The sequence below is a fragment of the Brachionichthys hirsutus genome, chromosome 23, assembly GCF_040956055.1.
Source record: "Brachionichthys hirsutus isolate HB-005 chromosome 23, CSIRO-AGI_Bhir_v1, whole genome shotgun sequence".
NCBI lineage: Eukaryota > Metazoa > Chordata > Actinopteri > Lophiiformes > Brachionichthyidae > Brachionichthys > Brachionichthys hirsutus.
Window position 1 is genome coordinate 2877223 of NC_090919.1, and position 25860 is coordinate 2903082.

General features: G+C 48.0%; 2 protein-coding genes across 2 annotated transcripts; both read right to left on the reverse strand.

Annotated features, from left to right (window-relative positions):
* Positions 1-1407: 1407 nt before the first annotated feature.
* rin1b (Ras and Rab interactor 1b) lies at positions 1408-8297 on the reverse strand. Its single transcript, XM_068756003.1, has 11 exons — positions 8154-8297; positions 7947-8061; positions 7790-7862; positions 7457-7548; positions 7171-7343; positions 6789-7082; positions 6152-6689; positions 4379-4687; positions 4103-4234; positions 3830-3999; positions 1408-1731 (listed from the first exon to the last, which is right to left on the reverse strand). Exons 1-11 carry the CDS (start codon positions 8295-8297, stop codon positions 1408-1410), a joined length of 2364 nt encoding a protein of 787 aa, XP_068612104.1.
* An 8946-nt stretch (positions 8298-17243) lies between these two features.
* gal3st3 (galactose-3-O-sulfotransferase 3) lies at positions 17244-22216 on the reverse strand. The gene is made up of 3 exons (XM_068756096.1): positions 22134-22216; positions 20357-21544; positions 17244-17406 (listed from the first exon to the last, which is right to left on the reverse strand). The coding sequence occupies exons 1-3, from the start codon at positions 22214-22216 to the stop codon at positions 17244-17246; spliced, it is 1434 nt and encodes a 477-aa protein (XP_068612197.1).
* Positions 22217-25860: the final 3644 nt, after the last annotated feature.

The following is a 25860-nucleotide window of genomic DNA, read 5'->3' on the forward strand; positions in this document are numbered from 1 at the left end:
ATCTGTGGGACATCAACATTTGAAGCTCAAACCCCCCCAAAAAACTTGTTTGCAAAGCGTAAGGAAGATCGTGTTATCTGCTGCCCTCCCGTGGGCGAGTCTGTTAACTACATCAGCATCACGTCAATTTCCCACTGCCCTAAAAACTGGATGGTGACGACATGAAGAGATATTGCATTTTTTTTTTTTATTGCGATACTGATTTACCTGACAGAATACAGAAATGTCTTTTTTACACTGAAAATAAATAGTGAGCTCTCAAGAACACACGCACACACACACACACACACACCACATTCGCAAATGAACAAGCATGCAACAACGCCCAAAAACACATTTACATTCTACCAGTAACCGCGAGGTCCTGGTTTAGTGGTCGGACCGTCCCCCCCCCCCTCCCAGGCCGGGCCCGTAACGCAGCAAGAGCAGAACTGGAAAGGAGCAAAGCGGAACGTGAAATGAATGCAAATGTGAAGGCATTAAAGTCTAATGCGTTCAGAAAATCTGTTGCAGGTCGTCCCCCGGTGCGATGATGACATGATTTTAAAACAAAATGGCGCCGATCCCTCCTGCTCCATCGTTACTCCAACCGCCAGCCCCGTGAGCAGGAAGGACACAAAAGTAATCTAAAATAAACTAAAACTCTTGTGGCTGATTCTAAAAGAGCCGATTTAAAGCCTGCAAACCGGACTCCTGTCGTTTCTTACTTTGGTATGGAGGTTTGGTATTGGCTATAAAACATCAACTTTGACACACTGAATTCCGGTTTGTGTGTGTGTAGAGGGGGGGGGGGGGCAGAAGAAAGGTTTCCAAATCCTTGAACATCGATCCCCACGTGAGGATCTACAGACTTTTACACTTAATAAAGTGAAGAAATAAAACATCTAAGTGTCTTTGAGAGTTTGCTCAGACCTGTAATGTGAAGGGGTTACATCACCGCCGTGATTAATTTGCCTTCTCTGCTCTGTACAGGAAGTGTTTTTTTGTGTGTCTGTGTGTGTGTGTGTGTGTGCACGCGTTTCCAAGCAACAGCAGCCGCACAGAATTCGTCTTTGGCTTCGAGCCGCCTCACGTTTAAAATTATGTAATCCCTCCATGTTTTCAAACAACAATCAAAACCATTAATTAACTAATTACACATTTTCCATGTCACAAATGTTACACTCCTTTACACCAGCAGCCACAGTGCACAGTCCGCACTGTGGTGCTGCTCAGCTGTCGGTCCATTCAGGGAGGCGTTTAGTGTCTTTGGGTTCTGCTCCCGAGTCCGGAGAAGCTCTCGAGTTCTTCACGAGTCCTGACCCGAGACAAGACAAATCACAGCGCCGGAGAGAAAGAGACAGAACGAGAGCGGGAAAGACAGAGAACGCAGGAGCAGCCCCCCCCCCCCCCCCCCCCCCCACCCACTCACTCCTCGCACACCGACTCGCTCAGGTCTACGGCGCCACCTCTGGTGAGCCGCCGCATTTTGCTGAAGTCGTGGTCGGTCCTCAGGTAGGAGAGCGAGGGGCCGCCCTCGCTGTGGCCGGCCAGATCCCGGGGCTGGGCCTGAGGCGGCAGGCGCCTCATCTCGCCGCCGCTGCGCCAGTACAGGGCGTACTGCTGCGGGTCGGACACCCCGAAGGTCGTGGCGCACAGCTGCGCCAGGCTCTGGCTGGTTTCACCGGCTCGCCACTGCAGCGTCCGCACAGCGCTCCGCTCGCCGTCCTGGAACAGTATCCGAACGCACCTCTGGAGGGGAGGGAGGATGAGGAGAGAGAGAGAGAGAGAAAAAATGAGTGAGTATTCATGCAAAACAGAGGTCAGGGGGGCTTATGGCGTTAGGGCAGAAGAGGGGGAGGAGAGAGAGAGAGAGATGAAGCCGGAGGAGGCGTGAGAGACGCGCTAACAGATTCATAATCCACTCCACAGCGCTCGCAGAAGAAACCCGATCTGAAACAAAAGCTTTTTACTTCCCACACAGAAGCAGCAGGTCCAGGAGCATCACACGAACATTTATCCAGCTTCAGTGACAACACCCCCCCCCCCCCCCCCCGACATGAACCCACTGCACAGCATCTCAATCCACACGGATCAAACATAATCCATCAGAAGTTTTCCCGCTGTACTTTCAGCCGAACACACAACTTGCAAGTTTCTAGAACACTCTTCAAACACTCGCCGTAATTGTGGTGTCGTCAAGTTATTACATGATCAGAGCCAACCACCTGCTTACACACACACACACACACACACACACGCACACACACGCACACACACGCACACACACGCACACACACGCACACACACGCACACACACACGCACACACACGCTGAACAGAACCCTTTAACCAAATGAACATCTTGAGAAAGCACTGGCAGTTCTCGTCTTCATCCCACCTGTACACGCGGCCACGGCCACACACACACACACACACACACACACACACACACAGACACACACACACGCGTGCGCACGCCAAACAGGCTCCAAATACAGGAAAAGCACGCCAATATTCACAATCAACAGGTCCGCCGTCCTCAAAACTCACAGAGTCCTCGCTGTCCGTGTGCATATTGTGTTTGCCTGCTTCGATGGGTAGATGCAGCTCGATGAATTTCATGTTATCTGACCGCCCACTTCTTCATAGCACTTGGCTCACTGATCCCCCCCCACCGCCTGTGTCAGTGGGAAATCTGGCTGCCGGGGCGAGCTAGATCGGCTATTTGTAGCCAGGAGAGGCACCACGTGACGACGTAGAGACGACGATGCCTTTTGTTCCGTGGCGTGGTGAACCGATACGGCGGAGCGACAGGTGAAAGTCTCCATCCCAGCATCGTAAGCCAGCGGCGCCCAGAACAGCGGATTATCTAAAAAAAAAAAAAAACCCCCGTCTATAAACTAATCCGCTCATATTAATACGCCCTCGAAGAAGGGAGATCCAGGGCTTTTTTTTTTGGGGGGGGGGGGGGGGTCTGAATTTGACGGAGAACCACTAGAGAGACCACCTTTTGTGTTTTCAACTTTAACAGCAGCAGCGGAGGCAACTGAGGTGAGCCGAACACGGGTCCCTGTTGCACTTTTTTAGCCCACCTGCCATTCACGCAGACGCAGGATAATCTGATGGCGCTCCGCACGCATCGCCATCAGCGTAATTAATTTAAAGTACGACCTCTTTGGAGGATTACTCCCTCGCTTCTGATGCTCTTTGTGTGATTTGAAAGATACGAAACGGGCTCAGGTTTGATATGTTGAAACACGGGAAATAGTTTTTCTGCTTTTTAAAAAATCATCTCACATTTAGACAAAAAAAAGTCTCAACACCGAGTTGATTATCAGAAGAGGAAGAATTCTGATCCGTTAAATCGAAAGTTTTGATCACGTATGGTAAAACCACCTTCAAAGTCTGTAATGCAAACGCATTATAATACTTAATAATCTTGACATCACGCACGCTTGTCCTTTGTTCTGTGTCGTCTTTCTATCTTTATTTAAAAAAAAAAAAAAAGAACACACAAATTGAAGGTGGACCATGGAACAAAATGTGCAATAATTTTGCAAGTGCAGCCAAACAGCGAAGGATTCTAGTCGATGCTGCCAATTAATGGAAATCTGGCCCCCGTTTGTGCCAGTACTGTCTGAAATATCTTAGACCTGGGCAGCAGATTGCAAAAAAATACAATTCGGAAGCAATTCTGACGAAAAGAGAAAAAAAGCAATTTAGGTAGAATATAAAATAAAACTAGTTTCAATATAATGAACAGGAGTTTCGATCGTCTGCAGCGCTTCACGTGGACATTCAGAACCCGCCCACCCTGGATCACTGACGGTCACACATCCGGTACCGACCTGGCTCTGCCGGTCCTCCTCCTGTCTCCGGGCCTCTCGGCTCCGCCTGCAGCTCCACTCCTTCAGGGCCTCCTGCGCCTCCGTCGTCAGGCACCCCGAGAGCGGCGGCACCCCGTCCAGGCTCTGGATCAGACACAGGCCGGCATACGCACTGGTCAAGTAGTACCCACCTGGACCCCAAAGAGGAGACACAAAGAAGTCAAAAGGGAAGTCCAAACACAGCTCCTGAAAGGGGGCGGCGTTCCGAGGGGGGGGGGGGGGGGTAGGTCGTACCCTCTCCCTCCAGCCAAGACGGCTCCAGGAGCTCCATCATGTACTCCACCTCAATGAGGATGCGTGGTCTGTTGCACTCCACAATGGCATAAGACAACGACGGCAGGAAGTCATCACAGCTCACTTCCTGTCCTAGGAAAAGAAACCCCAAAAAACAGAAGCCAAGTGTGGAAAAAATGGACAAAATGTGTGCTTCAATCTGGGTTCAAACTGAAAGAATAGACTTTAACAAATGAAGTGGCCTTTAAAGCGGAACCGGTTAAAGTCCAGCCTCACCCTGAAGGGCCCCCGTGGCCTCGTGGACACATTTGCACACTTGCAGCAGCAGCAGCACCTTGTCGATGGGCGAGTGCGTCCTCTGCATCAGGACCAGCTTCTGCTTCACCCTCTCCACCGCCCGGGCGTCAGGAAGTCCCGCCCGCACCCCGAGACGCTCCACGGCGGCGCCCCCCTTCAGGCCGAGCAGGCTCTGGGCGAGACGCTGGGTGGTGCCGTCCTTGCGGTGAAGCTCAACCAAAGCCTTATCCAGATGGGACCTGAGGGGCCTCAGCACGCAGGAGAACATGGCCCGCTCCAGGGCCAGGTCTAGAGACAGAGGGAGAAGCTCGTTGCCACAAACGGGGAACATTTCCCAGTTTATTTTTAAGTTCAGCTTCATTTTTGTAGAAATGATACGATGCAGACTTGACTATTCCCCCAAAATGCAAGATGTCTTAGTTTTTCTGGACAGAAGCTCACATTTGTGTGAAACTTTGAAGGAATTCATCAGATCTTCGTTCCAGCAAGAGAAAAACATATTTGTGAAAATCTATTTCTATTCACGTCATTCAATTCCCATAAATCTCATTCCCTTTTCTGATTTTGACAACAGTCAGATATTTGGGTTGTACATCGAGTAATTCACTAAATAAAATAATCAATCAAGCCTATCCCGTGCATAAAAGTGAGTGATTGCTTATTTTTTCTTATTTTTATTTAACCTTTAAATAGATCATGACTAACAAGTTAATAATTGAAGGTTATAATTCTTATTTTATTGGAGAAGCACATCTTTTGGTTTTGGCATCCGGACACAAACACATGAATTGTGGGTAATCGTCATAAATCAGGTCACAATTCTTCAGAGCATCAAAATGCCTCCTTTCCTTTCCTGCATTAGCCTAACCCCCCCCCCCCCCCCCCCATCCCCATCTACCTCCTTCTCATCCAGCCTCCCTCTTGGACCGTATCTGGAGGGCATCAGCCTCGGAAGCAAAAAAGAAAAGACAATTTCATCTCTTACTCACAAACCTGCTCCTGATTACATTTTCAAAATACTCATCCTATTTCTATTCCTCCCTCCCACCCTCCCCTGAATCGTGCTGCTCTTCAAGCGTGCGTGGGTTTTGTGATAACTTTTTATGATAAAGGAGGGGGGGGGGGGGAGCAAAAAAAAAAAAAAGGAAAAATGCAAATGCCTCCCACCGACGCACTGCGAGATAAATCAAAAAATCAGTGCGCAGGAAGGAAGGAGGGCAGCGCCGGCCCCCTGAAGCCTCCGCGGCGCCAGGCAACCGTCCGGCCTCCGCGCTGACAGACGCCAAAGACAAACGGATGTGCGAGACGGTGTCCAAGTGTCGCCCTGCCTTTAGAAAGACTCGGAGGATCGCGGAGAATCTATTGGACGTGAGCGCCGGCGCGTCAGGAAGGGCTTTCCTTATGCTGTTTGCTAAATACAAGAGACAATATGACCCCCCCCCTCCACGCCACACACAAACTACTGTGTGCTGACAAATCCTCCAATCCTTTCACGCCTCAGAGAAACTCACCGGGCTCAAAGTGTAATCCAGACCCGCCAGCAAAATCCAATCAACTAATTCACGTTCCTTTGGCTCAAAAATCAAAAAAGGGGATTATTCAGAATCAGCGTTCAGTTGTGCGGAATGACTTTTGTGTTTATAATTCCACAAAGGGTGGATGTTTTTGTTCTTTTTTAAAACCTAGACAGAACAGATTATATATTTGGTCCCCAAATACAACGAAGACGAGCAGCCCGGCTCAAACGTTCACCTTTCTCGTTCTCTGGAACCAGCGTCTCGATGGGAGGCTCCAGCTCGCCGCTGTCCAGCAAGCAGCACCTCGCCTGGGACAGGAAGAGGCGCAGACCCTGCAGAAGCCGCACAGAGGTGACGCTCGCCGAGGACGAAGACGAAGACGAGGAAGCCAGCGATTTGAGCGCCTCCCCCTGCGCCAGAAGGAAGTCCTGAACCATGGCGCCGAACGCCGAGCGCCTGTCTCTGGAGAGCTCCTCCACCAGCCGCGTCAGCCTCTTGTCCGGCGCAAAGAAGCACACGAAGGCCTCGCTCATGCGGTGCAGCCCGCCACGGCCTCTGGAGCGCACGAGCGGCGGCCGCTGGCCGACGCGGGTTCGGCCGTGAACCGGGCTCTCCGGATCCGAATCCGAGTCGCTGCCGTCGTCCATGCTGCTGAAGGAGCTGCTGCTGTCGAGCTCGGCCAGGGACGGAGCCGGGCGCCCCTCCAGGGCCAGGACCGCTGCCTCGATGCCCACGCCCTCTCCCTGGGGAGCCCGCCGGGGCTTCGGAGACGTCTTAACCAGGACGGATGAGATGTTGGATGATGGAGCAACGTTAGGGAAAAAAAAGGATTCACAGCAACACGATGTGAAAGAATAAGCGCTGATGCTAACTCGCGTTACTTGTAGCACGCAGAGCGGCGCCGCGTCCTCTTCCTCTGCAGAACCCGGGGACACCGCGGGAGTCCGCTTGAGGACGCCGGCCCCGAGGCGAACTCTCCTCTGCGGGTTGCCGTCGGCCTTCCGCAGCGTCTCCGGGTCGCCGGGCGGCTCCTCGGAAGAGGAAGGCGAGTAGGAGCCGACCCCCTCCAGGGACAGATTCATGGCGGACGACTCCGAGACCCGGAGCCGCATGCTGCGCTTGAAGCGGTGCCGCTTATTGGAGGCGCTGTGGTTTATGAACTGGGGCTGCCGTGGAAAAAAGAAAAGTGGAGTCAGGCGTCGGGCCCGACGGGAATCTGGGACCTTCTCAAAGAGATGGTTTCTGAGTTCTGACCTTGTTACCCTCCAGCTGCAGGAAGAGCGGGTTGATGAAGCAGACTTTCCCTCGTCTGCCCTGGCCCAACGGCTCCTGGATCAAGGACTTTTTAACCCGGCTGCTGCCGGCAGATGCGTCCGGGACCACCGGCCCGTTTTGGATCTCGGACGCGCTCGGAGCGCTCCAGAAATCTGATGAGGGGAGCCGGAAGGAAGGAGACGTCAAAGAATCGCAAAAAAAAAAAATCGACCGCCATCTTTTTCCTAACTGAAATAAAAGAACGAGACGCTTCCAAGAGCCGCACCTCGTCCCATGTGAGAGATGGCCTCCAGCTGCCTGTGCGCCGTTGCCTTGGCGATGGCATCTGGCAGCTGCAGCGGGAAGGGCAACACATCTCTGCGGAGAATAATAATTTTAAAAAGAAAAACATGCACAAAGCAGATTTTATTGAAAAACTGAACCTTAGGATTCACAGAGGGTCAAGTACGCTGCACGGCCAAAAGTATGTGGACACCCGTTAGCCACACTTTGAACAGGCGCCGTGTTGAAAAATACAGTAATATTTCCCGACAACCTCCAATAAAACTGTCAGGGATGTCCACGTAGTTTTGGCCAGACTTTTCAAACAACACTCGACCTGCTGATGCAGTAGAAAGCCACCAGACGACAAAGGTCGGGGAAGCCGAGCGCCGAGCTCTCCAAGGCGAAGGCTGGTTGTAGAACACAGAGATCAGGATCAGAATGGGGGGGGGGGGGGGGGGGTAACACGCTGATCTGGCTTGCTCTGTACTCACTGGAGTCCTCCTCACAGATGAAGCACTCCTTCACAGAGGAGGCACTTTTGTCCGCCGTCGCTCTCAAACACAAAACCTTCCTCTGGCTGGAGCCGCATTTACGTACCAGGAAGGTCTGAAAGCAAAATAATAAATTTTTCTCAAAATGAACTGAATTATTTCCCCCCCTGTGCCATTTCTAACCAATGAGATGATACGTGGGCGTACCCCAACAGGCTCTCTGAGCAGGATGTAGAGGGCGGAGTCTTTGTTGAGTGACAGCTGCAGCCACACGGGATGCGTGAGCAGCAGACGATCCAGGACGCTGAAGACTCGCTGGGAGCCCCCCCGGGTGCCGCCCACCTCCTGCATCTGAAATACACTTAAATATTACATATATTTAAGGGTACGTTATATCTATTTAAGATAACTTCAAGTAATAATTTTGCATAGTTTCCTGTATTTTGTCCATAAAGTCTTAATTTTGAATTTTTAACATATCTTGTATTTTTGTTCATTTAAAGCTCTAAACTCACTTTCAGAAAGTTTTAAACTGCTTCAGGGTGTTCTTTCTTTCATCTATAAATATGCCACAGTGTTCCTCGGCGTGACGCACACCTCTTCTTCTTCTGTCGTCACTATGACGTATTTAAATGACGCACCTTCCCGCGTTTGACCTCAAACTTAATAGAAAATAAACGAACCAATCATTTAGAACTTTATTTTTGGCCCTTTAATGTTAACATTCAATCACAAATCTCTCTCTCGCTCTCTCTCTCTCTCTCAGATTGGCTTGCTGCTGGATGTCACATTGTGTGGGCTGCTGATGAACGCTTGTGAGCGTAGCAGCAGATGGTTGCCATAGAAACCTGGGCCTACACATCCAACCAGGCATTCCCACTCAGTGAAAACACCCTTCCTCTAACAAGTCGGAGATGATTGTGCACGCCGACACACACATATTTATAAAGATTATGCGCAAAAATATTGACACACAACCTCACAGGTTATATTTTGCTGTAGTTTTATTTTTTTAAATAATGTTGGGAGGAAGATTTGTTGCTTCCTCTTCGACTGTGATGGGTCCCACACTGGATCTCCTAACCAGTTTCAGTGGCATTACAGGACGTAGAATAAATACTGTATTATTTTCACGCAGTAACACATTAAAAGGTCGACTTTTTTTTTTAATCACATCCTGCCTTTTATTAACACAACCAGAACCATCAGTATAGTTAATGGCAAAAAGCACCGCAGGGTTCAGGAATAGACTGCAGAGGTTGTTGGTTCCGTTTCGAAACGCTCAGTTAAAGAGTTAAAAAGCAAATCAGTGACTGTGTGAAAAGTGAAACCAGCTCACAAGAGCCGGTAGTTTGCGTCACCGAGAGGAGGCGACTCCTCCGTTTTCAAAAAGATGTTATATAAGCTCACGAGAAAAATGATGCTATGAATGCTACGAATGACTCAAGCCACTATTGCAGGCATGGGCAAACCCAGGCCCGGGGGCCATATGCGGCCCGTTGGTCTTTTTAATCCGGCCCGCCAAACTTGTACAAATTATATCATTCAATAAAATTGTATTATAATTAAACCTCGTTCATTTGACCTTTTCCCAGTAATCCTGCCTGTAAAAGGCCAAATCCTTGAATGCTATAGCTTTCATGTGTCATTTATATTAGCTCACACAAATACGCCATCCATCTGTTCTTGGTCCAGCCTTCCTGTCAAATTTTAGAACCGATTGTGGCCCGCGAGTCAAAAGGTTTGCCCACCCCTGCACTATTGCAATGCTGCAAACCTTAGCATGCCTGCTAACAAGCTAAAGTAGTAAACTGCCTTGTAACAGGATGAAACCCCGGCGTGGATTTGGGATCTATTTTGTCCTGATTGTTTTTTTTTGGACAAACGCAACGACACTGATGACAATAATTTCCTGGAAATGTTTCATATTCAATATGATTAGATAAAATGACATAGATCAAGACCATTAGCATTTTGCTAACCATTTCCAGGCCCACATTACATAAATGCAACGCTGCCCACGCACACACACAGGAAACCTTACGTAATTCCCTCAGAGGAGGAGAGACTCTCAGAGAGGTAGGGGCAGAACAGACAGATGAAAGATGAAATGATAAAAAGGGAAGAAAGCCGGGAAAAAAGAAATCACAACTTCAGCGTCAGTTCAAGCTGCCAGACTGGAAATGAAATAAGCAGAACGAAGGCACCCGAGCTAACGGGGCGTTTTTACACCCGAGGGCGGCGGCCCGGTGGGATAGGCCAGAAAGTCTGGTGCTGCTAAACACACTAATAAGTAGGCAAAGACAGAATCAGGGAAAGACTTCTGGAGGGGAACAGAGGAAGTCGATGGAGGGACGGCAGTGCAGACGACAGTGTGACGTCGTGAGGACTCAAACGCAAACATTGCAGAGTAGACATTCCTCGCTGGACGGGTCCTGTGGATGGTTTTGTTTCAGCCTTTTTAAAAAAGGTTAAAGTTATTGTCTTTGAGAATTCTCTCTCTGTGATTTACCGATTTTAAACACGGTGGTGCATCAAGGTAAGTAAGAGGTGCAGAAACGCGTTCGAGTACTGCCGCCGCCTCTGATTGTGAAAACGATTTCCAATCGAATGAGTTGCCGGGTTTGAATCATTTCAAAATCGGACACGCATCTCATAAATGATTCCAGTAAACAACAAAACAAAACCCAGATGAAAGATCCCACAGGAAGAATGAAAAGCCCAAATTCGCCACACGAGCTCCACCTTTTCAACAAAACGAAGTCGGCTCGTGTTACCGCAGTTGTCGAGACAGCGACATCCCAGCAAGCAGAGCAACCTTTGCCGCCAGGGGGCATGGAAAACCTCCAGCTATGGTGCTTGTGCCAGTTTTTGCATTTAATAATTCCTCACTACAGAGAGCGAAAGACTCTCCTGGCTGGCGTCGGTTCCACTCGCTGCTGTACGGAGAGATTCTTTGGCCCTTTTCTGCCTTTAGTCTTTTGCCATTTGAGTGACATCATTCTGCAAATTGCATGAATTGCAAAGTGATCCCAGGAAGGCTTGAGAGGAACATACTCCAATTAAGTTTTGATAAATATCGATGGCAGAAACTTAAAAATTTTAAATTAAAAATAGAATCTTCCTCAACAAATTCTTCAAACATTTCCAGATTTGGTTTCAGGATGAGACCCTCAGGTAGATTTGTTTTTGTTTTTTAATCTCCACCCGCCTCCCCAGTTCCAGAGAGGGAGAGGCGTTAGCGACAACGTAGCATAAACATCATTTACACGATTGTTTTGTGCTGCTTGTGTACAAATAAACAAACCCACACCTCCAAGGTGCTACATCGCGATGCTGATGACTCAGACATAGAAACACATTTTTACGCCTGATTGAAAGTCTACTTCCTGGTTGAGGGCAGTCCCTAAACCTGTGCCCCCCCCCCATTATTATTATGATGTTACTTATCACCACACTTTTGTTTTGTATCTTGTCAGAAATATAAAGTTGACTATTTAGAAGAAGAAATTATTCGCCAATTCACCTAAAGTGCATGTTATCGGTGGGGGAACCGGAGGGAACCCATGCAGACCCGGGGGAGAACATCCAAACGCCTCACAGACAGGATTCGAACCCGCCACCTTCTTGCCGCGAGCGCTAACCAATCCGTCTCGGTTGCTCGAGTTTGACGTCAGTAAAGCCTCTCTTTTGCACTGACGGCGATGGAGGCTAAGAATAGCCGGCAGGCCAATCGCTGCCTGTGCAGGATGACTAATGGAAGAACATAATTGCAGTGGGCTAAACGTATTCACAGGGGGGGGCAACAGTGGGCACAGGGGCCTCCTGATTGATGACAGGTGTCCATTTCGATGCCTGCTGTCAAAGAGTCGTGGCAAAGGCACTCAGGGCCAGTGACAAGGAAGTGAGAGCTGCGTGTTACTGTGTGTGTGTGTGTGACAAAGTTGTTAAAAAGGCATTAGAATGAGTCAGGAGCGCAGAAGAACCGTTAACATAACTGTGAATATTCATAATTTTAGAAGCATATATCAGCTAACTGGCACAGTGATTCAGAATTAGCACATTAGCTTTGTCGGATTATTAGCATTAGCAGCACGCTTTCAGCTCACGCGCTTGTTTTAAGGGCCGTAACGTGATTATTGTGACTTTTAAATTCTGTCTGCCTGAATCAATCAGTTCGTCTCCTGATAATAATCAAAATACATTTTTTTTTTTTTTAAAGGGACATAATTGTTTTTTTTACTTTTAATGTTATGTGCGACATAATCACGAGAAAGACGTCGTGTAGATGTCCAGATCAAATCAAGAGAGCTCGTTTCATATCTTTCGTGCCACAGATTCATCGACTCCAAATCCAATCCGCGGAAAAGAAAACATAAAATCAGTCTTAAGCAGATCAATAAAGGCTTCGGCGTTTCTTTCCAATTGCTTTACATTCTGACATAATTGGATTTCTCGATCCTCTCCACCTTCACATGAATCTTCCAAGCGTCGTCCCGACACTGGTGATGAAAGATCACTTTCAACCTCCACTTTCAGATTGTGTTAGAGTGACCACAAGAGGACAAAAGGCTGCATTAATATTGTTCTCTCTGAAGTGGCCGGGGAGGGAGGGAGGGAGGGGGGGCTGCTAGACTCAGGCCTCCTGCGATTGGATCTGCTACTGTATTTCTGTGCGATCATTATTATTGATACTGTAAATTAGACAACAATAAATTATAATTGCCGTACTTGATCCTCCACACCTCTCAAAGGATCCGGGTCATCTTGAATTTGGATCTGCTCGAGGTTTCCGCCTGCGAGGAGGCAGTTTTCGCTCACTGCATATAAAAGTACGACTCTGGTGGGACTCGAACCAACAACCTTTGATTCACTTCATCTAGGCCGAACTAGACGTCCAACAGAACACACCACAATGAGCCAGTCAATAGAATCTCAAAACATCAAGTGAGACTTCCATGGTAATACACGTCCGAAGAATACTCGCAGGAAGTACTGATCTCTCCGATTGGCGTTTTCAAAAGTGAATGTTTCAGTTACAGTATTTTTTCCCTTGGAAGAAAAAGCCCTGAAATGCCTCGTGGTCAGGATATTTTTTATTTAGCTCATTCGTTTTTGTTTTTTTTTGCCTGCCGGGCATCATTTTGAGCAGCTGCCTGCCTGGTTTGACAGAAACCTCCAGGAGGTTGTGTGTTCCCGTGCTGCTGCACGATGACGCCTCGGCTCCGGAGCGACCACATGCAATGCGTCCGGTTGTCTGTCTGTGCACCCCCCCGTCCAGAGGACAGACTGCTCCGTTCAAAAGGACTGAAGTCCAACAGCTCCGAGTGTACCGCTCGGGCACACAATCACACTCCTCCTACACAACACAGGACCAGAATGCAGATCCCCCTCCCCCCACACACACACACATTTGGCCACGCCACATTTCACAATTGCAGATTTCATGTGGGTATATAGGCTGCAGCATCACAGCCATCCGATCAGGGCCTCCATCATCGGCATCAAAAGTCCTAAGTCTTACGCCAACGTGCTCCAGCAGAATTTACTGAGCAAAACGGGGAGCGAGGACGTGGGAACATCACGTCTACTCCCACACAGGCAGGATGACACTTCAGCTCTAAAGTTATGCAGCAGTGGGAACGGTGGAGATTACGCTGCCCTCAGAGGGGAGACGAGAGATCAAGAGACTGAATTAAAAAAAAAGAAAAAGAAAGTCTGAGTGGCCAATTGAGCAGAGCTGAGCTTCACAACAGAGGAAGCTGCGTGAAGGCAGGTTTGAGTGAAACAGCAGCAGAACTTCAGACCTGTAAAAGGATTTGCTTTCACCACCTGAGCCGTTCTCAGTGGGACGTCCTCTTCTGTCCATTTAAAAAAACAACAACCTGCAGTGGCGGGACAGCCTGGTCCGTTGCGCGCCCACATTACATGCATGAATCACCGAGACAATTGGTACGTTAAACAATAAAACGCCAACGCGTTTTGAACTTAGGAAGAAGAAAGAGTCGCCCAAAGGTGTGGAGGAAACATTCAACCGGACGCTGCAGGCTGCGGCCGCAGGGCGCACGTGTCCAGTCTGCAGGGGGTGGGGGGGGGGGACCCGGGGGGGGGGACCCCCCCTCACCTCAAGGAGTCTAATTCTTGTCCTTTTTTATTGCACAAATACCGCAACAACAAAAACGTAACTTACCTTCTCTTTGAGGGTTGGGATCGGGTGACGCGCTGCGCGCAGCCGGCTCCGACGCACTTAATTAGGCGTCTGGGTGTGTTGATTGATTGTGGACGAAGACGGCGCAGAGATTCTGAGCTCGAGCACCATGACGCGGGAGCGCGGGCTCGCAGAAGGAAACGCGCACGACGCCGGTGACAAGGCGGAGGAGCGCGTTTTTTAATTCTGTCAGCAGACACACCGTATACCCCCCCCTCCTCCTCCTCCTCCCTCTCCCTGATTCCGAATTACGTTGTGTCGTTGCAAAATTATTTTGGTCCTTTGGAAAAACAATAAAAGCCTTCTGCAGAATTGTAATCCTGCAAAAAGAAAAAAAAAAAAGACGTAAAAAAACCTGTAAATGATATTAGGCTAATATTTAAAGCACACAATTGATACCGATAAAAATGTTACATAAAAAAAATGTGGAAAATACAAGATTTTACAGGCACAGGAAACATGCTTTCCAGTAAAATAATCAACAGACAATAAGAAGACACAATTCATGAAAGTATTTTAGAACCACTGAAATCGATGATATGTAATTAATTGTCTCAATATTTTCCTACATCCCGACTTTAAATATTTACGGTATGTCTTGATGTGCTAAATAATGTGTACGTATGCGTGTGCGCGCGCGCGCGTCCTATTTCCGCATCGCTGCAATTATGACGCTTTAATTTGGCCAGGCGAGGAACTGTAGTTCTGCCTTGGCCCGCCAGAGGCCGCCAGAGGCCGCGTTATTTTTCACTCAGAGGGCCAAAAAAAAAAAAAAACAAGGTTTGTTTTTCGTGCGTAAAACTGATTTCATAACGCGAAATTACATAAATCTTAAGTAAAAAAAGTGGGTCAAACTGTTAATTATTAAACAGTGTTTAATTTGTTCTTGTTACAGGTTAGAAAAAAAACCTTGCATTGTGTTGCATTATCCGTCATCCAACAACAGATTATTTAAATGGTGGTAAATACTGTGGTGTTTTCATTCTGCTTTGTGCATTTCAAGTGTCTTTCAAATGCGACTAACCCATTGAGGTGTCTTTGAGTTGTCTCGTTCTCTCAAGTTGCGATTGGTTGAATGCCCTCGGAGATGAAACACAGCATCGGATGCGCTGTGTTCCATCATGATCAGACAGCTCCCTCTCCCCAGCATATTTTTCATGCCCGCTAACTGGGACCCACTTCCTCTGTCCAATGGAAACACCACTAGTGTGGTAATCTGCAGCCTCTGAGAAATCAATGGCATCGAGCAAATGCTAACGGGATGGAACACAAATGAATGCATGAAGGTTGTTTCTATCCTTTTTGCCCTTTTGGTCTCTCTCTCTCTCTCGCTCTTTTACTGCACACACACACACACACACACACACGCCGCCCACAGCCCTTCAGAGTGTGAACTAAAATGGAAGTGATGCATTGTGGTCTCAACGCCGTGCAATGCATCTCTGAGTCAGGAAGAGAAACGAGCAGAGACAAGAATGCTGCCCATGTAAGATGCTGTCAGTGTGTGTTTGTCTGTGCGTGTGTGTGTGTGTGTGTGTGTGTTTGTCTGTGTGTGTGTGTAGCATCATCGTGCTACACCCGTGTCAGATACGACGCGTAGGCTCATATCATATGCTGCGGGGAGGTCATGGAGACGGGCGTGCTGCTGTTCAGACCCCTCAGTGTCAACTGGAGAACACTTCAGGGGAGGCCAGATGATGGATGGAAGCAGGCGGCTGCATAGCAACGACTGGCTGTGTGTGTGTGTGTGTGTGTGTGTGTGCAGCTCAGAAAAAAAACTCCCGCCTTCATTATGCCAGAGGTTTCTGCTTCAAAGATCGTAACGTTGACCTTCGCCGAGCGGAGTGCTGCACGATGTGCACCTCAGAGATCCTCTTTTTACGACCTCGTGGAGGTGGTGCATTCTCTGGGCTCCGTCGAAGCCTTTCCTCTGTTTGATAAAACCCGATTTAGCACACAGCGGAACTTCAGCTCAACCACTCGGGGGCCTGTCGGAGGCGGTGTCGCCCAATGCCACGCAACGCTGTGAGACTCGCTACGAGACTCGCTCCTCTTGAACAACGCCCGAGGCCCTGGCAGCAGGCGGAAGCGCCGACTCGGCTGTTCTTTGTCCCACGTGCGCCCTTGTTACTCCTCCGGCTGTCAAGCTCGCCTCGCTTCATGGCTGATCGTCCTCCGGCGCGTCGACAAAGTCGAGCTGACGCCTCGATGGCATCTCCCTGACTCAGGGACAGTCACCGATCCAGGGCTTTGCTGCCGCTGCACAGTCAGCGCCTCCAGCCGGGCGCAGCGGTTCATGAACTGGGCTGGAATGGGCTGAGTAGCAACATTACCAGTTAATGGTTGATGCGCTTGAACATCTGCACCGGCGAAAGCCAAATCAATAAATGTTTAACGTTGAAGAACAACGGAGTCAGTACAGATGCGTCTTTTAGAGAGGCCTCTAGAGGCTGCGTGAACTTTCTGTAAAGCAAACGATCGCCGAACACACGGATCCGACTGAAAGCGGCGAGGTCAGCACGACAACGGCGGGGTGGCGTTTTTGAAAACGTTCCGCTGCTCTTTTTTCTTTCTCTTTTGAAGCAGGTTCCGTTTTCTTGGGTCCGCTTTAATATTTGATGGTTCTGACTCATCAACGAGGAGGAGCCGCGTGAGAACGACGCGTTCATCAGATAACGAGACACCAGAGCTCCTTTTCCAAGGTCCCACTGAGATGACCTGTGTGTGTGTGTGTGTGCACGGGTTGGGATGTTCACAACTAAGAAGGGCACACACACACACACACACAACCACTCAGAGGGACAGTAGTGCATGTATTATAAATATTTGGACATGTGTGTGTGTGTGGGGGGGGGGGGGGGCTGGTCTTGGCAGGGGATGGAGACAACGTCCAGCGTATTCAGAGCTAGTAATCCAATTCTGAATTCTGTCTTTCAAAGAAGGACTGTGTGTCCTCCTTTGGGGGGGGGGGGGGGTAATTTTTACATGTAAATGGGAAGCATGGAGGGGGTCTGATTACTCCTCTTCTCACTCTTCTTGTATCTGTTCATTTGTCTTTTAAATCCATGACTCCGGCCCTCTTGGGGGCCTCAGTGGACAGTTAACCACTCGTCCTTGTCCTCGTCCTCCTCGTCCTCCTCCTCCACCAGCACTCTGTCCTTTGGTTCGATTGCCAAAATAAGTGCTTTCATGGATGGTTCAAGTTTCATGCTTTTCTTCTTGGAGACCCTGAACACGTCAGACACCGAGACTCTAGGGAATGAAGACGATCGTCATTTCAAGGGACACAGAAAGACACTCAACTGGTCTCCCGGTTTCCCGCCAATACATTTCCTATAGTGCTTGTCCTCGCGTCTCCTGTGGACATGCCCACCCGTGATGAAAAGGTGAACAAAATTGGTGAATAAAGAAGAACAAAATTAGATTCCGAAGGCAAGCGACATCTCAAAGGTCGCCTGAGCAGGTATTGCGAGCGGAGAAGACGATGCGTGATCAGGAATATGCCGCTCCATCAACCCCCCCCCCCCCCCGCGTGCGCATTGCCACAAACTGCTGCAGCAAAACACAAAAACATACAGTCACAGAGCTGGGCTGGACATTTAAGATTATTCATCAGCATCTAAAGAATCATGATTATATGATACACAGAGAAACAGAAAGAAAGACGCACATCAGATGACAATAGGAGACAAGCAGAGGGGGACACAGTGTCGTGATTTGCCCCCCCCCCCCCCCGGAAAGCAATTTGTTCAGTCATTTGGGTCGGCGTGATAAATAGAAGGGCTGATTGCAGGGTGGAATGTTTTCTTTCGGGTCTTTAGGGAAATAGAAGCTATTTAGAATCAGAATCCTAATTGAGCAGCTGCCGCTGTGTGTGACATATTATACTGCTGTGTGTGTGTGTGTGTGTGCCTTGCTCTAATATTCAGAATCATTTTAAGTCGGTGCATATCTGTATAAATCGGCACTGCAAAAGGGAAAGGTCTTCTGTCAGAGATGAATGGAAACCATTCAAACTTTGAACGTCAGTTTATTAAAGCATTTATACAACGCAAAGAGGTTCAAAATAAAGTTTGTACCTATGAAGACCCAAAGTCAGTAAAATAGACACTATAAAATAACTACGGATACAAAACCAAATTATGACTTCAAACTGACCCTTTTATTTTGTGTGTCCGTCTAATAACTCGTCTTAGTTAACAAATTACTTCAGTCACTGAGAATATTAAAGTGAAATAAATTATTTGTATTTTATTTATTTTATTTTCTTCATCATTATATGTTTAGATCATATTCAATGCACGACTGCATATTCAATAGCACGGCAGAAACAATTGAATTTAATATTTAACAACTTTGGGTCTCCATAAATGTTTAATATGACAGACAAACAACTTCCTTGCATATTTACAGCAGTTTAAAGCAATTCAGGTGTTCAGGTGTTTGTGCCTGAAATAAATACCACGTATCTGAGCACATTTCAAACACTTCGCAAAAATAAATAGAAACTGTTGTGCGTCTCGTACGTTAGAGAGATGAGGTTCGGGTAAGCGGACGTTGAGTTGCAATATTTACAGTCACTTTACAAAACTGTCCTTCCGCTCCTCTTTTTTTTTTTTTTACGTGCTCCACGTTTTATTCCTGACAGAGCAGCAGTGGTTTGGATTTTCGTTATTGTACCTGACACAGAGAGAGCTACTCCAACGGCGAGAGACTGTGCAAGTCAAGCGCTGAAGGATTGCTGAACGAATCCGTCTGAAATCGGCTGCCCTTATTGCCCGTTTACAATTTGCAGTTCTCCATTGTTGTAAAACATGGAGAGAATGAATTCTTACGTCGCTGCCACATCGGTTTCCTGAAGTCGTTTCACCGGAGTTTTGGCAAATTAAAGGTTAAACCCAGTGTGTCATGGAAAAATAGCAGTGATAAAACAACAATGCCCAAAATAATAAATAGTACACTCATTCCCTTCATCATTGATTTATTTCCTTCTTTACCTCGTCATTTCATCCCTTTCTTTCTCTCCCTCATCAGCAAAACCTCGCATTAACGTCGTGGTCAGGCGTTAGATTTGGGTTCGACAGGTGGGAGAATCCTAAATTATCCAGACTAGGTCAAGACAAAATAGGTAGAAATTATAACAACCCGACCAAAAATTCGACCCCTAAAAATTAGACTACTCCAAACTAACACTTTTCAAAGAGACAATATGAGCTCCGTCTGTGTCTGTCTTCATCTTACGGCTTTGACGAGTCTTAAGTGAACAGCATTAATTATTAAAACACTGCAGCCAACAGGCTTCGACTCAGCGTCCTGTCAGACTGTTTTCATGTTTTCGATTGTTTCAGTGGAGATGCTCTCGGGTTGACGACGACTCATTGAACCCACACTTTTGGACTGCGATAGTGTCCACGATTAAATTCCAACCCTAAATTCACAAACACCGGATTCGTGGCAAAGTCTCTACGATGCGACATTTGATTTTAACTCGAGAGAGAGTGCAGGTGAGCTGAAAAAAGTAAGTTCATTGTGCTTCTTATCAAGGACTGGAGGTTATCCCAATGTCTGTCTGGCGAGGCTCTTTGAAAGACTGACAACCATTAATGCCATTATGTCTCACTAAAGGACTGTAAATGGCATATGTTAGGGAGAGAGCGAGCAAAAGAGAGCTTGAGAAAGAAAGAGTGAAAGCAAGTAACATAATACTTTACCAGTCTGATGTGCACAAAGCCTACTCTGTGCCTATGTAGGCCACATATCACCACTTTCCGACTGAGTTCTAGTCATATACAACAGGTTTTCTTCAAAGAACCACTTTCATCCAAAACCCTCTTCCATCCACTCTGGTGGTCGGGGGTGCAGAAGTGTGCAATTTTGCAAAGTCCCAGTGTTGATTTCTCCCGTTATTGCTCTGCCAACCCTGATACTGATTCAAACCAGAGAAGCCAAGGATTCAAGTTCACATCCGGAAATGGGTACTACTTGTTTCCAGTACCTCAAAACAATCCGCACAAATGTCTTGAGGGTCAAAATAGAGAGATGCAGTGTTTTGAGTTTTCATCAGCTCTATTTTTCAGTGGGCGAAGCCTGAGTTTGTGTTTTAGTTGCTAACTTTGGGTTCCAACTTTGCATTTCTACATCATGCCCTTTTTTTTTGGAGGTGAACCCTGTTTGTGACATATGACCAGGGGTATCAGGGGACCGTTGAGTGTGTTTCGCTTCAGGATGCAAAGACACAACTTTATTCACGGTTGATGATTGCTGGGTCCCCCGGAGTTGATGTCTTTGATGGTAGTGCATTGATTGGGAATGTAGGAGCAACCGCGTATAACGGAGCTCGGGAATGACAAGTTTCAGGCAGAGTTCTTGAGCCTGGCTTGACAACCCATGGCTAATATTTAATGGAAGGTCATACCCCATGATGTCAACGGTTCCTCTTGGCTGCCAGGGGCGGAGATTCTTGTCTTTAATCTGGGTGGATGAGCGAAGCTGCACTTGCCCATTGAAGCAGCTTCTCATGAGTCTCTCCTGGGCCTGTCGAAGTTCTCGTACCTCCTTTGCTACACAACCTGGACCCAGAGCTAAAATTTGGCGCCACAAGGAAGCATTGAAGTAGTCATAAAGATATGTGTCTAAAGAATTCCAGGCACGGATCTTTGAAGCAAGGACTGGTGTCAGTGTCCGTTTTGAGGCTTCCTTCCGCATGTTGAGCTTAAAATAAAGAATGTCATCCAGATCCCAGGAGAGGAGATGGCGTAGGACAACCAACGACTCGTCAAAGTAGTCAGCAATCATCACCAGGGAGAACGTCTGCTCCACCTCTGCAAGAAGGTCCTGAATGAACTCTGCATCTGTTGCTGGCTGATCCTTGTCTTTGCCCAAGTCGAACACCAGGTTGTTGCGTGCAATCATAGAGTCCTTCTCGTCTGGTCGGTAGTAGCGCCAGGGGTCTGCCAAGAAAGCCTCCAGGGAATGATTGGGGACCCTCCTGAAGGTATGGCAGTAGTTTAAATAGTAATTGAAAGCTGAGTCAAACATGGAGCTGGGTTCTCTCAAGATTGTGATATAGATGGTGTCGTTGGGCATCAGATGCTGAAGCTCCTTTTTGCTGAAGCGCATATGACTAGCGATGATATTTGGCGGTATTGTGTGTGGGTGGACAAAGTGAGTGTTGAAGGAGTATGGATAGCAGAACTGGTGACCGCAGGACTGTATTGGCAACGCCACTGTCAGGTTGTGGCGCTCTGCAAAGCGGAAAAACAGGTTCTGCATGGTGCTGCTGGCCGTTTTGTGGGTCTTGAGGAAGGCAACATTGGTGTGCTTGGGCTTCTGTGCCAGGATGAGGTTAGAACGGATGGAAGGACAGCCAAAATAGAAAGCATCCATGGTCCTGGAAAAAAAAGACAGAAGAGCATTGACGCCTTTGCACAGACACTGGATAGATCATAGCATTAATGTGTCACAGCTTGACAAACCTTTTTTTTCCACACACTAACTTCTCCTGTCTTCCAGATCCTTCCCCTGCAATCACCTCATTCCTGTCACCTGTGTTTCTGCAATCACCTGCAACTCATCCCTCATCAGTCCTGCCACTGCTTAGGCTCTGCTCCTACCACACCCATCTGCCAGATTGTTTAGTGATGATTCCTACTTTCCAGCATTCCAGATTGACTGCCCGTGTTTCGACCCCGCCTGATCCTTGGATTCTGTTTCTTTGCCTGCTCCTTTGGATCTGTCTGCCTGCTCGTTCTGATTATACCTGGTTTGTGAACTGTGAATTTCTGGAACTGTCTCATTGCCTGCCCCTATCTGGATTTGAGTTATGGACGGACACAAACTGATAAACGCCGGTCAAAAATGAAACTTCCTTGGCGGGGCTAATTATGATCTATGTAACCCTCTATTACACCCCTAACATCCATATAGAGGCACAATAAGACTCCGATTCAGACTTCAGTGGGTGCGTTACAATCGCTCACCAGCTCAGAAGACTCCCGTGGTGAACCAGGACACTGACGGTAGCGATGACGATGATGAGCAGGAATATCTTCTTCTGAATCATTTCGCTGGGCTTCAGTGGGACTCTGCAGACACAAAGCACACAGGCGAAGATTAGAACGAGGTGCAAAGAGGAGGCAAATGTATAAATGAGGTCAGAGAACAAACACAAATCTTAATCTGGAATTTGGAAAAAGAGAATTCGTCAATTGTTTTCTGTGGAAACCTTTAAGAGACAGACGGATATACTGAACTAATCGTTTAGCCATGTTGGTGGAGGCAACAGTTTGATGTTATGACTGACTATGACTGTGTGTGTGTGTGTGTGTGTGTGTGTGTGTGTGTTACGGGATGGAGAGAGCTCATGTGTCACAGACTCTTAATAAGAAAGGGATTTAAATGGATTTCAGAAGGCAGTCTCGACTTCTCCCCTCCGTCCAACCTCATCCGCTGCCATCTTTACCTCCGCCACTTCTCCTCGCTCCGCTCCGACACTCTGGCTTCTTTAATTACAAAGGCCTGATAGGATTTCTTTTATGCGCTGTGCAGAAATGACAGCACGGTGAAGAGAACACTCGGTGCCTCTGTCCGTGGACCCTAGCCACAATCCGCACCGGAATATGGAGGCGGATCCAACGGATGTATGCAAAATTTAGAAATAACATGTCAATTTAACATGTCTTTCTGCATCCTCCTCCTGTCTATCTCTCATCCACTAGCTTTCATAGATGCACGTCTGCCCAACACCTCTTGAGCCTAGAACTGATGAAAATCACTGCCTCCTTTCTCTCTCCATCCAGTCGCCATTAATTTGAACTACGCTCCACTGGCTCCTCCTCCTCCCCCTCCTCTCACCATCACTCGACCCTCCAACCCTTTATCTTTAGCAGTAAAGGCAGGCAGAGCTCCCCTGACAGTGTCCCTATGGTGCTCTTCAAGCCTCTGCCCCACCCTGTTCCTGGACCTGCTGGAGCTCAAACGTGTCCATTAATGCATGTTTACCCTCTGATTTGGATTGCATATGTGTGTGTGCACTTGTGCATGAGTGTGCTCGAGAGTGTGTCTGGTTCATTAGTCGTCTCCCCGTGGACCCCGGAGATACGGGCTTTATCTCACCCTGAAAGAAAGAGACTTCACGTGACATAATATCAAAATTGATTTGCTCAATGTCAGGTTTGTTTTCGAACGAATCTTTCAGATCAGCGGGCCGATGGTGGAAATTCAAACCCTCGGATTTGAATTTCCTCTGAGCATCTCTCTTAGTTTTGTGTCGTTAGTTGATCACTTCAAAGCAAGCTCTGGACTCTGAATAATTACCCGCCATGCATGGAACAATAAACACGCGGTTCTCACAAGTTTTTCCGCGCTCTATAATTGTCAAAAGCAGATGGCGCGCTGCCTGCAGCAAAACTTCTGGAGACTAGTGGAGAGAGTTGAGAAAGAAATGAAATGGAAAGAAAGCAGAAACAAATCAAAGGCTTTATTCTAGCAGGAGCAGGAAGGAGCACCACCCACGTATTATTTGCGAATCTGCCTTAAATCAATGCATAAATGCTTTTTTCCCTTAGAGATTATGCTGCTGCAATCAATCGTGACATTGATAAGAGATGAGGAAATGTATAAACTGGAGAGAAGGTAGAGAAACTATCAAGAGAAAATGGCAAAACCACAAGATCACTGAATAAATGGGTGGAATGCTGAAAATTTGTCTTCAGATTTCAAGAGACTTTCTTCCTGAAAACGCCCTAATCGTCAGGAAGATCGACGATGACGAGCAAAGATGTTAGTCAGGCTTTACTGACTGCACGCCCGCCCATGTAGAACCAGAAAAGACGGGACCGATGGACGCCAGTCCTTGAAGGCACCCTGTAAAAATCCTTGTGTGATTGGTCGAGATGTTGAAATAAGATGCCGAGCGATACGAGGTCGGAAAGAGAAGACGATCGGCAGAGACCTTTCTGCTGCTCAGGTGAGACAAAAAACCCCAAAAATAATACCTCCTAAAACCCGAACGAGCAGATCCGCAGCGTACACTGTACTTCCTGTAACATGCCAGTGTTGCCCCCCCCCCCCCATTGAAGCCGGAGCTGAAAGTGATATTCAGTACCGAGGATCTGGTTTCTGGTTTACCTAGTGCGATGGATTCTATAGATAACATATCGAATGGCTGGTTGTTACAGACCCTGGGCTTGATACCCAACACAGTGTGTCCTTACTGACCAGTCTCACTTGCTCCCTGGGCGATTGCTCTTTGTTTGTGTGGGTCTCTTTCATAGACCTGGTCTTGCGCTCCTCGGAGGGGTTTGTGTTTCCACAGGGTTCGTGGGAAAGTCGCCTCTAGCAGGGCTTTAAATTCAACACCCCACGTATTTCAGCACGTCCATCGACATGAGAATGCGTCAACGAGACGTTCCCTTACGTCTCTTTAGGCCTCGGGTAGAGCGATTTACGCGGTTAGGGCCGTGCCATGTCTCAAAGCCGATTAAGATTTGGGATTTTGCTCGACTTTGGGAGCGGGGAGGACTCCAGAGAGTTTCGTCTGACCGCAACAACTACCAAACTGAGAACGCTCTCAGCATCATGAATAATGCATTGCATGATGTGCGGAACGCCAGGGTCGTCCGGATACTGGACTTTGCGCCCGTAATCTTCCCGCCCAGATCGTTTTAATCCAGGGTCTGAATGAAAACGCCCTCAGCAAAGGCCTCGTCCATCTGTCTTCATCTGGCAAAGTCAAAACTCGCACACAAAACAAAAGCCTTTTTAAGCCTTGGCATGGAATCTCAGGGGAAAAAAAAAATCAAAGCACACATTAAGCCAGCAGCAGGTGAAGTTTAAGGTGTTTCTAAATGTCTCTGCAGACTCGCCAGGGTCAGTTCAATAACGTTGTTAACGTGGAACATTAATCTCTCTTGGACTCACGACCACAAACATCTGCTCGGCTCCCTGCGGCGAGCTGAGATGCCCACAGCTAAATTTTTAATTACAAGTGCTCTAATCACTCAGGCCACGTTTAAACACCAGCGACGTCCATTCGGAAAAAAAGAAAGTAAAATTAATCAGGAAGAGCCGATCCTGCCCCGGCCCCACTTACGGAACCGCGCCCTCCTGCACCACAATCATGAATCCGGGTGCATCGAATGAGCAGAGCAGAAGATCAAACATGCTGAAGAACCCCCCCCCCACACACACACACACACACTCGCCTTGGGATCGTTAACCTTCATGGAAACTACAATGCAAACAGCCTGGCGCTAACACAAACACATGCTGTCAGTGTCACAGAGAGCGTCCAGAGAGCGTCCAGAGAGCGTCCAGCAAGCGTCCAGAGCGCGTCCAGAGAGCGTCCAGAGAGCGTCCAGCAAGCGTCCAGAGAGCGTCCAGAGCGCGTCCAGAGAGCGTCCGGAGAGCGTCCAGAGCGCGTCCAGAGAGCGTCCGGAGAGCGTCCGGAGCGCGGCGTGTCACAAGTTAATATTTCATAAATAACCTCGTTTCATGGAGCGTTGGCCTATAAAGAGCCCCCCCCCCCCCTATCTAGAAACACTCATGATGAGATTTACCATGATGGAGCCGGCTCCCTCCGTAGAACACACTTTATCATGGAGACTTTTTCAAGAGGCTCGAGTGTGTGTGTCGTCGTCGTCCCCCCCCCCCATTGTTATTGCCTGCTGTGCTGCCCTCCTCACACACCGTGCGCATTCATCACCC

Coding starts and splice junctions, on each gene's coding strand:
- rin1b (XM_068756003.1), bottom strand. CDS start 8,297: ATGCAGGAGGTGGGCGGCACCCGGGGGGGCTCCCAGCGAGTCTTCAGC. Junction 8,062..8,153: donor TGCTCAGAGAGCCTGTTGGG/GTACGCCCACGT, acceptor TTTTGCTTTCAG/ACCTTCCTGGTACGTAAATG. Junction 7,344..7,456: donor CATCTCTCACATGGGACGAG/GTGCGGCTCTTG, acceptor TCCCCTCATCAG/ATTTCTGGAGCGCTCCGAGC.
- gal3st3 (XM_068756096.1), bottom strand. CDS start 22,216: ATGATTCAGAAGAAGATATTCCTGCTCATCATCGTCATCGCTACCGTC. Junction 21,545..22,133: donor CACGGGAGTCTTCTGAGCTG/GTGAGCGATTGT, acceptor TTTTTTTTCCAG/GACCATGGATGCTTTCTATT. Junction 17,407..20,356: donor GAAGCGAAACACACTCAACG/GTCCCCTGATAC, acceptor TTCATTCCCTAG/AGTCTCGGTGTCTGACGTGT.